General features: G+C 47.1%; 1 protein-coding gene across 2 annotated transcripts in view; it reads right to left on the bottom strand.

Annotated features, from left to right (window-relative positions):
• Window positions 1–10,214, bottom strand: part of GABRA5 (gamma-aminobutyric acid type A receptor subunit alpha5) — an 82,093-nt gene extending 71,879 nt beyond the window's left edge. The window contains exons 1-2 of one of the 2 annotated variants that reach the window (XM_077343435.1): window positions 9,963–10,214; window positions 7,867–8,015 (exon numbers count right to left, since the gene is read on the bottom strand). In XM_077343435.1, the coding sequence (XP_077199550.1) occupies window positions 7,867–7,952 (86 nt within the window). In that variant the 5' untranslated portion in view covers window positions 7,953–8,015; window positions 9,963–10,214. Of the gene's footprint in view, window positions 1–7,866; window positions 8,016–9,476; window positions 9,803–9,962 lie in introns of those variants that run through there. The other variant, XM_077343433.1, reaches the window with a different exon arrangement.
• Window positions 10,215–10,659: the final 445 nt, after the last annotated feature.

A 10,659-nucleotide genomic window follows, 5' to 3' on the forward strand; every position in this document is an offset into this window, starting at 1 on the left:
TATTAAAGGGACCAGGCATTTTTCTGTGGGCCAGTCAGCAACTCTTGCTCTCTTCAGAGCTGATTTCAGTGAACACCTCAGCGAATGGTGCTTGGGGCTCAGTGCCCTTCGACTATGAGGCAGACACAGGAGGTTATCAGGCCTTCAGGTGTCATCATCTTTCTGAAGAACAAAAGCCACTTCAGCAGATGCATCACCAACCCCCCCCCACAATAGCTGTCAGTGAAGTAGTTGCATTCCCTTGCATCCAATCTTGCCAACACTCCAACAGAAGTTATTGATGTAAGCTGATGTCACCAGTTACCTCCCATGTTCATCCACAGCAGGGGTAGTCAAACTGCGGCCCTCCAGATGTCCATGGACTACAATTCCCAGGAGACCTTGCCAGCATTCGCCAGCAAATGCTGGCAAGGGCTCCTGGGAATTGTAGTCCATAGACATCTGGAGGGCCGCAGTTTGACTACCCCTGATCCACAGTGTCTTAAATCCAAGTTGACACCCAGAGTAGTTTATGCAAATTAGTTATTTAAGGAAGCCTCCTCATCTGCTGCTTTATATTGAGTCAGACTATTGGCCCTTGGAGTCCAGTATAACCTTTGCTGATTGGCAATGGATCTTCAAGGTCTTCCTTTTAAGCCCAGCTGAATTTTCCTGCACTCTTCAAACTTGACAACTTCTTCATTTTGTACCAATGCTCCCCCACACACATGCACAAACAATCCTGTGAAAAGAGGTCTTGAGACTCAAATCTGAAATCTACATGATGACAAGTGAACTGAGGGCCAGCTTGGTGTGGTGGTTAAGAACGACGGCCTCTAATCTGGAGACTTCCTCGACCTGCAGCCAACTGGGTGACTTGGCCCAGTCACAGTTCTCTTAGAGCTGTTCTCACAGAGTAGTTCTGTCAGAGTGCTTTCAGCTCCACCTACCTCACAGGGTGTCCGCTGTGGGGAGGAAGGAAAGGCAATTGTAAGATGCTTTGAGATTCCCTCAGGTAGTGAACAAACAGCTCTTCTTCTATTTCTGTTCAGTTAATTCAGTCCCTGCTGCATCCTTTGGTCTGTCATGTATATCTGATTTTTACAACTTTCAAAAATTTTCATGTGCATCAGAAAAAACCCCCTAGAACTTGAAAAAAAAGCACAGAATACACCAAAAATTAACTAACCACAAACTTGTCTAGGAGGAAAGACTATGTGTGCTGTGACTGCAATTTATTCAGTATTCCAGGATTTCATATATTCACAAACAGAACTTTGTGGCATTCCTTTCTTTGCTAAGTTCACCAAGATTCCATGAATCACCAAGATTTCTGAACAGAGTTGAGCAGACACAGCAATTTTTTTTTCATTTTGTCTTAGCAGGGTTTTGGTTCACCTGATTTACCTTGCTAACATGGATGGTTCTTTTGTTTCTTTTGCACCATCTTTATGCCACCTGTATGGCATTTTAATTGCTATATAAACCCATTATGTGCCAAATCTGTGCAACAGATACAGAAATAATGTTGCAAAATGCATCCATTATAATGGAGGGAAATTGGTGCAAGGAAAGGGACACTGTAGTGAGATTAAAAAAAAAAAACATTGCAGGGGCTTTTTCACAAGGGAGACACAAAGTTGACCTGGGGATATTCCAAAAGAACCAGTCCATCTCCAAAATGCCTTCAGATCTCTACTTCTGAATGCAGAGAGCAAAGCAACAGCTCTGCTCTTATTTTCCACAAGGGTCACACTCACATCTGTTTGATGGGTGTAATACTTCCCAAGACCAGGCCTGCTGGATTAAGGCACCTGTTCAAAAATTGATACAATTGCTCATGGATGGCCAGTAGCTTCTTGTATTTGCAAATCCCAGGGGGGCTAAATGTGTTAGATTATTGCAACAACCAACTTCAAGAAGCAATACAGCAAATAAAGGTTGTGCCAAAATAAATAAGTTGGTTTCTCACTCGTTGCTTGTTAAATACAATGATCTCAGGACACACACAGAAAGTCCTTGTTTACACAAGCTCATTTTAATAGAGAAAGTGTATCTAAGTATGCATTCCAGTGCATAAAGAGATGTTTCCTGCCCTGAATGTAATGGCTGGTCTAAGCGCAGGGGATCTTATTGATCTACGTATGGGGTAACAGCCTCTGATTTCAACCCTTCTAGTAGCCCTAAAAAAGTTATGTGGGGAATTTCTCTTAAATCTCAAATGTATAGTTCTCATTCAAATTGCATTTGTTTATGAACTCTAATGTCTGAATTTCTTTAAAAAATAGTTTCAAATAGCTGTCTGATTTTCAATTCTACATGAATTGCCAAGGTTTGGGAGGGAAGGATTTTAACTTCTGAAGGAAAGGTGACTAAGACGGAATAAGGTGTTTGATGTAGCACGGATTTCAAGCATACAAGTACTCCACAAACATATTTCTCAGTTCTTCAGAACAAAGTACTCCCCAAAACATTTCCTCCTGCCAGGGAACTGAGTTACTTCTGTAATTTGCAGGGCAATCCACTACAACAGGAAAACTAATGTGGAAATGAAATTAATTGACGTGCAACATTTTTTAATTTATTTGAAAATCACCATTCAAAACTCAGAGTTCTGAAACGTTCCCAGATTTCAAATGTATGATGAACTGATTTCGGCTCTACTTGCTAGACCACTGGTCTATTTACTTATTGAATTGATATGTTGCTCCTTGGCCCGAAAGCTGATCTTGGTGGCTTGGAAAGAATTCAGCTGCACAGAAAGCTAGGAAATAAAGAGGTCTCTCTCTAGATTCTGTAAGGACTAAGGAAAACCACGTATTTATAGCAAAGAAGACTTTAATCTTTGTTTATGACTTTTGCAAAATGCAGTGCACAGCAAAAAGTAATTACGGAAGTGCCTAGAAGTGACAAACAGCAACTATAGGTGTCAAATGGCGACACTGAAAATGCGGTTTAATATGATTGGACCAAGCCTTATGGAGATTTATATGGCACTGCTCAGGAATCCCCCACATGCATCACAAGCTGGTTACTAAAACTGCAGCTCCAACGAGGACAGCATTTCCTTGCTATATTGTGCACACTCCCAGACACCCCTGCATTGCCGAGATAGTTAAATCTCCGAACAGGCTACAGCCAACATTGCAGTGAAGTAGGAACTTCTGCAGAGGGTTACAATGGTCCCTCCCCCCACCAGCAAATTTTACCAATTTTAAAACTGTTTTTGAAAAACCTTAAGGACAAATGGGGTATGCTCCGGAATGACTGCCTCGCTCTGCTGAACTGGTACAATACCCCTACACACACACACACACACACACACACACACACACACACACACACACACACAAGCTTTGTTAGGATTCAGTGAATAGTTACACCATGAAGACTAATTTCTCTGGTTCTAGCCATTGTGTTAAGGTATTTTATAGAATCAAAGAATTAGGATGGGTCCAGAACATCATCCACATGCCCTGTTGTTAACAGCCACACATTACCACCTCAGTTTAACAGCTGCAGTACTATAAAACACAAAAGATACAGGGTTTAATATCTCCAAAAATGCTGACTTGCAGCAAGCATCATAACCGTTGAAAGGATTCACATGGATAATTCAGCCTAACCTCGAAACAGAATAACGTATTGCTCAGTGCCATGGAGCTCCAACAGGGAGCTCTGCAGATCAGGAGCTACTTTCCTCATCCCTGCACCACCCAGGCACCTGGCCAGAGGAGCACTGGGCAAGTGGAGCTGAGACACTAGCACCACACACAGATGCCCTGAACTGGACAGCTTAAGCTAGCCTGAAGAGCCTCTTGTGGCGCTGGGTAGTAAGTCAGCTGACATGCTGTCTGAAGTTCAATCCCAGCAGCCGGCTCAAGGTTGACTCAGCCTTCCATCCTTCCGAGGTCGGTAAAATGAGTACCCAGCTTGCTGGGGGGTTAAATGGTAATGACTGGGGAAGGCACTGGCAAACCACCCTGTATTGAGTCTGCCAAGAAAACGCTAGAGGGTGTCACCCCAAGGGTCAGACATGACCCAGTACTTGCACAGGGGATACCTTTACCTTTTAAGCTAGCCTGATATCAGCTCTCAAAAGCTAAGCAGGTTTAGTATTTGGATGGGAGACCATCATAGAATACCAGGGTCATGACACAGAGACAGGCAATAGCAAATCACTTCTGAGCATCTTGTGCCTTTAAAACTCCACAGGGTCACCTAAGTCAACTGTGATGATGGTAAAAAAAAAGTTTCAAGCCAGTGGCTTCTTGCCTGTGCTTCAATGGTCAGTGTAAACAACTACTGTTCATGAATTTTCTGAGACCTAGTTTTAGATGTAGAAATTGTATATACAGTGTTCATTCATCTAGGCCAGCCTTTCTCAACTTTTTTACTGTTGAGAAAACCCTGAAACCTTCAAACTTTGAGAAACCCCAGAAGTGATGTGATCATTCAGAATATGGTTGGGAACCATATAGCTGTGTACACACCCACCTGGGGCCCTTCCCCACCCACCCTATTCTCTCCAGGTCCACAATTGGACATTGGGAGGCAGTCAACATGACCATGTATAGTCATGGCCTGATTCATGTTTAACAAATTTAAAATATGTTAAAAAATTAATTAACTCCCACCCATTTGGGAAACCCTTCCAGGGCCTGGTTGAGAAATCCTGATCAAGGCTAACCAACCCATAATACCAATTGGGTCAATGTTCTGCTCAATACAACAAATACAACAGAAACTCAACAACTGAATTGTAGCAAAAGAAGTAACCACTTTTTTTTGTACCCTGACTTGCCTAAAACAGAAACAGACATTTCATCCATTTGATATGGTTTACTAGATCCTGGTTTACCTAGCCTCCCCCCACAGCATCCTGGGAATTATAGTTCAGTGATATTAGAAAGGCATTTCTAAAAAAAAAAAAAAAAAAACCTCCTAGTTTTCTGTACAGAACTAATTCTCTGGGCAGAGATAACAACAAGTAAACCCATTTCATTTTACAGTCTATGTAGATGATAGTACTATAAATAGGACCTGGCCTACTACTTCTCCCCATTGCTCCTCTGAGTTCTCTGAACTGCATTGAACTTCCTTGTCTCCTGGGTGCACACAGCAACAGCCAAGTGCGGCTGCCAATTGGGGCCAATAGGGGTTGCCAGGCCCCCGGCTATGTCAGAAGACCTCCTGCTAGCACCCCCTCCCCTCCCGCCGCCCTAGTTGCCACTCTGTGAGCTGGCGAGAGAAAAATAAATTGTAAAATCACCACAGGAAGTGAAGTCACACTGCTCTGGGAATAACAGGGACCTCTGTGGCGATCTGTAATGCTTATTGCGCTCACCGGGCCTCCCTGCTCCTCCCAGCCAAATCACATCAAACTGGGACAAGAAATCACAGGGGAGTGTAACCCATTTGCTCCAGCAGCCTGGCCACTTGCCACCCCCACACTCTCTCTGTGAACTAATGTCAAGAGAGCTACCGTTTCAGCGTATGTGCCACTTGGGGCCTGGCTGTTTTATGAGAATTCTCAGTGATGATACCTTTTTTCTACTAAGGCATCCTTGGGGCTTTGTAATAATCATTTCCAGGCAACCAGTTTCTCTTCACATATATTCAGTCTGTCTTGTGATGTTATCAGCCGAAAAGGCTGAGACAAGGGGAATGTGTCAGCTACAAATATGTCTGATTTGAGACACTGGAGACACTGGAAGTCACTGGAAATGCAAATGCCCGAAGCTCAGCTGTTACCTGGAATACTCAATGGGTCTTTGTTACATCAGTTTCCTCATTTTTGCTAACCTGTCAGGAAATTAGAATGATTAGCTATGTTTCTTCTTAAAATTAAAAATCCATTAAATGAATGTTGCAGTTAAAATCCTGTTTTTCTTGTTGTAATTAAAGTTTTGGCTTTATTATTTACCTGGGTTTTATCCTGCCCACCCTGCAAGCAGCATGATACACAACAGCCGGATGAAGGAAGCTAAGCCAGGCAGGGGTTTTAATAGCAGACTGGGGAGAGGAGTCCAGGCCTCCCTGTACCTTGTCCAAAACTGACCACCGCACAAAACTGGCTTTTGATACAGTTACTATTTTAAAAGCAATAGGATCCCCTCCCCCAGTTAACTCTGCCAGGAGCAGAGTGGCTTGGATCTGAACTGTCCTTTCTACCTGCAATGGGCATTTCCGTTTATGGGAAAAAAGAAAGTGCAATTTTTCTCAGTTTCCCCTTCTTCCTGCAGCACCCCATTTGAGTCCTATGATGTTCTTCAGGGTCCTTTGATCCAAAAGGGGCCACAAATTTTGGGGGAACAGAAGACTGCAGCTGGAGGGGGAAGCAACAAGCCTTGGATCCCACTCCCCCCCATACTTTCCTTCATATTACATGTAAGGTATTCCAATGTGGGTTAGTGATTAATGGTTTAATATTAGAGGGAGATAAGCAAAACTCATCTATTTCCAAAACAGAATGATGGTGATGATGACAACAGTAATAAAAATAATAATAAATGTTCAGTCCTTTAAAGCTCATTTTAGTACTACTAAAGACATAAGAAACGTCACTAGTTATTATATTTTTAATGGAACGGCCTCTATTTTTTTGCTTCTTCTTCCCCGCCTACCAAGGATGCAATATGATGCTAACCTAGCTAGCCCTACAGATCATGGGTGGAAAGCCACCCCCTTCTCCTGTTTTTAAACATCCTGTCTTATTAGGAGTGCTGGAGAACTTGAAAATTGTCACTCTGGGTCATGTTATTTCAGTTGGTCTGCATAAAAGGCATAGTGTGGCTTTTGTTTTCTGGATGGCAAAAATTTAGGGCACCTTAAGCCCGTCATAACCACTTTCTCAGGACTCTGGACAGCAACACCATAATGTCTGCTATATTAGGCTTATTTTAAATGAGGACCAAATTGAGAGAGCGAGAGAGAGAGAGAGAGCAAGAGAGAGAGCACTTTCCTTACGGCCACCTACCAAGTTCATAGCACAGTCAAAAGTTAAACAGAAGGAAGTATTTCTGCTCTCAATGGTCACAACAATCTCTAGCTCCTTCAGGTAATAAAGGTCCTGAAACCTACCAGCCACCTCTCTGCCAGGTGCATGAGGCTGACCGTTGTGGATGCAACACTAATGTGCTAGATCACAAGCCTGGCTGTTCAAAGTGTGATTGTAGTGACAGATGCTGATTGACCCCAGACATATTATGTGCCTTGGAGGCATTCGTGGCTTGACGATTTCAAAAGGTGGGAGCTGCTTTGCTCCCAGAATAAAAAGTTGTCGTGCCAGCGCATTCTGCTCCCAGAGCATATGCAAAGGTGGGGACTTGTGCATTTCACCTTATGGTGAGGCGCGCAAGCACACACGGAAACTCTTGCATCTTGCTGATGCGCAAAGTCCTCTCCCGAATGCTGCAGCAATAGCAGGGGAAACAGATGGACAAGTCAAACATGCCCTGAGATTCCTTGTTCCGTCTTAACATTCCAAAACAACAAGAGTGCCAAAGGCCAGAATTCCGACTGGTTCCTTTCCTCGTCCCAGTATCTACTAGGATGCTTACTGGAAAAGAGAGTAAATACTAACGTTTATAGATCTTGTGCCTGTCTCTTATAGTTTGTAATAAAACTCATTTGTCTTCAGAGCATCTTCAGATTTCGGGCTCCGATTACTGCTATTTCACTTTGCTTGATCTCTCCCAGTAGCCTCTGCTCCATACGGATAACCTTAAGGAAGCATTGGGGCGCTCTCTCTTTGTTTCTTTTGGAACAGTTTCTGGTTTTGAATAGATTTACAGAAAAATCCTGAAGAAAACATGTAAAACCTCCCATAAACGAGGACGAGGTGGGGTTGCGGGGTGAAGAAGGAATCAGAGAGGAGTAACTTACCCAAAATGACTGGCTAAGCTCATGGAAATGCAGAGCAGGAAGCAGTTTTTGATCATGATATAATTAGAGCACATCCCATTGTCCATTCCCAGTGAAAAGAGTACTAGAAGCAGCTGGCTTTGCAGGGGTGTCCCGGTGCCACTTTTGTCCTGAAGATACAGTGCACAAGAAATGGAGACATGCCTGTCAGTGGCAAGATATCGTCATGGCCAGATGTGAAGTAAGGCACGGGGCACCAAGTGTTCAATCTGCCCAGGAAGGAGTCCAAGCATTTTGTCAACCTCTCATTTAGACAGGGGGAAAGCAGAATTTAAAGGAGGTGGGTTGCGGGAGCCTCTTTCTACACACAAAGGGCACAGGAGTAAATTCAGATCCTCTGAAGAGCTTGGATAATGGGAACTCTAGCATGGCAAGGACGATTTTGTTGCTTCAACTCATTGCTCATAACTGAATGGCTTCCCACAGGTAGACCGATGCAAAAGGTACCTGAGCCACAAATTAGTTGGGAAATCAAGGAAGTTGACTGCATCCTTAAAGCAGAGACATCCATAACACAAACCATCATGCAAAAATTACCCCAAATACAATCCTTATTTGGCCTTTAAAACACACGCTTGCTATTGTAAATCATTTCCCCTTTTATTTCCTAAACCGAGCCAGTCTTTGGTCTTATGTGGCTTTAAAAAAACAGGAATCTAGTTAACACCTCTGGAACTGCAAGGTGCTGATATAAGAAGAGTCACAAATAAAACAAAGGCCTGTTTCCTTCCCAGCACCGTAAGGGCTCTGGGCAAGGCATGGGAGGAATACCAGCTTGCAGGGTTGACGGACACTCCTTGGAAGGCTGCCTGGCTGAATCAAACCACGAATCGTGACTGTCTTGGAGGGAAATCAACCCCCCACCCTCCCATTTCTGGGTCCTGGTTTTTGTTTTTATGAATTTCACAAGGTAGCAAAAGAAGGATGCTTTCAAGGCAGATTTAACATGTGCAGTTTTTTTTTTTTCTTCTGCCAGGCAGCCCCCCTCCCCACACACAGACACCCAAGATACTCTGGCCACAGAACAAGAGCCGGTGCATTTTTCATTGCACAGTGCCGTGGCAGCTGTCAAATATCCACGGGGCAAGACAATACCTGCAAGAAGCTGCGCTTGGCTTTGTTCTTTGTACCTTATTATTTTTTTGGTGATCTACCTTAAAGTGAAGTCAATTCAGAGTAGTCCAAGGAGGGTTCTCTTGCCCCCCCCCCCCAATTTGTTTCCTGGCCTCCCAAGCCAGGCTAAGCCAGCGCCTCGGAGAAGCCCGGGGGGGGGGAGGCTCGGCGCCCCCTCTCTTGTGTCCCCCCTTCCCCTCCCCTCCCTTCCTCCCTCCCTTCCTCCCTCCCTCGGCCAGAGACAGAGGCCACTGCAGAGCCGCAGCATTGCTAGTCCCTCCGGCAGCCTTCCCTCATCTACCCCCCCCCATCGCCTGGGGCGTTAAATGCACCCCACCGGCCCGCCCCACCCCACCCCACCCCCGTCGGCTCCCCCCCCCTCCCGAGCCCGACCTGCCATTGAGCAGCCCTCCCCGGGCGCCCCCTCCCTTCCCCCCGTCCCGAGACCATTGCCATACCCGCAGCAGGATCGGCGCATGCAGCCCCGGCCGGCGCCTTTCGGGTGTCTCGCAGCGGCTGCCAATGCTGCTGCCAGCGCTGCTGCCGCTGCTGCACCGAGCGCTGCAATGAAGCCGAGCGAGCGCCTCGTTCGCTGCCGAGCCCCTGTGCCCCTGCCATGCACCCAACTCCGGCAAACTCGGGCGACAGACCGCAAGTGCAGCAGGCGCCTCGCCGCTCCCCGGCGCCCCGGCGGGCCCGCACCAGCGCCAGCCTCCGCACCAGGCGCCCCCGGCCGGCCCGCCCCCCTCGCGCCGCCCGCTCGGCCACCAAAGTTTGCCTGGCCTCTCTGGCGCGGCTCGAGGAGAGGGAGGGCGGAATCGCCGCGCGCGCCGCTCCCCTCGGCTCCCCGCGCGCCAGCCCCTCTCGCCCGCCAGCCCGCCAGCCCCGTGCGCAATTGCGCAAAGCCTCCTCCTGGCTGCTGCTCTCAACGCCGCGCCGCTTACCAACTCGCGACGCTCGGCCGCTGGAGCGCCTCGGGCACTGCCTCGCCTTTTGCCTGGCTCGTGGCCGCTTCAAGAAGCTCGCTCGCTCGATCCCAGCAACTGTTAAGAACACCTCTTCGCCCACGGCGCCACCAAAGGGAAACCTGTCGGGGCACGAATGGTTCCGATCCAAAGAGCCATCGTCTGTCCCAGGTTGCTGGCCACGGTTGGTGGTTTCGCCCCTCCCTCCCCCGTAGCCGTTCCCCGGGATCCCGCGCACGGCTTCTGCACGCCTTGGAGCGGCACGGTCGCCACGCAGATGTGCGCCAGCAGAGGCCGCTGCCCGCATGGCACAAGGCGCCGGGGTGAAGTGTCTGACTGAATGGCGCGGGGCCAAGGAAGGGGGGGAATCCCGAGACGGGGAGCGACTTCCAAAGAGGGAGGCGCCTCTTTCCAGGCCCTGGAGGGGCATCCCCCCAGTCTGGGTAAAGTCGACAGCTCTGGGGAGACATTTATATTGTGGATAGGTTTTGTTGGTCCATAGAAGGGGAAAATCCCAAGCCTTTTTGATTTAGATCAACCAAAATTGCACACAGCCCTGTTTAAGCTTTGACGATTCCCTGGACATTCAGTTCAAAGGGTGTGTGGGGACGACTGCAGACTCCTTCATTTTGCCCCAAGTATCTCCCCCCCGTCCACCCCCCGTCCACCCCCATCT

The sequence above is a fragment of the Paroedura picta genome, chromosome 6 (genome assembly GCF_049243985.1).
Source record: "Paroedura picta isolate Pp20150507F chromosome 6, Ppicta_v3.0, whole genome shotgun sequence".
In the NCBI taxonomy this organism is placed as follows: Eukaryota; Metazoa; Chordata; class Lepidosauria; order Squamata; family Gekkonidae; genus Paroedura; species Paroedura picta.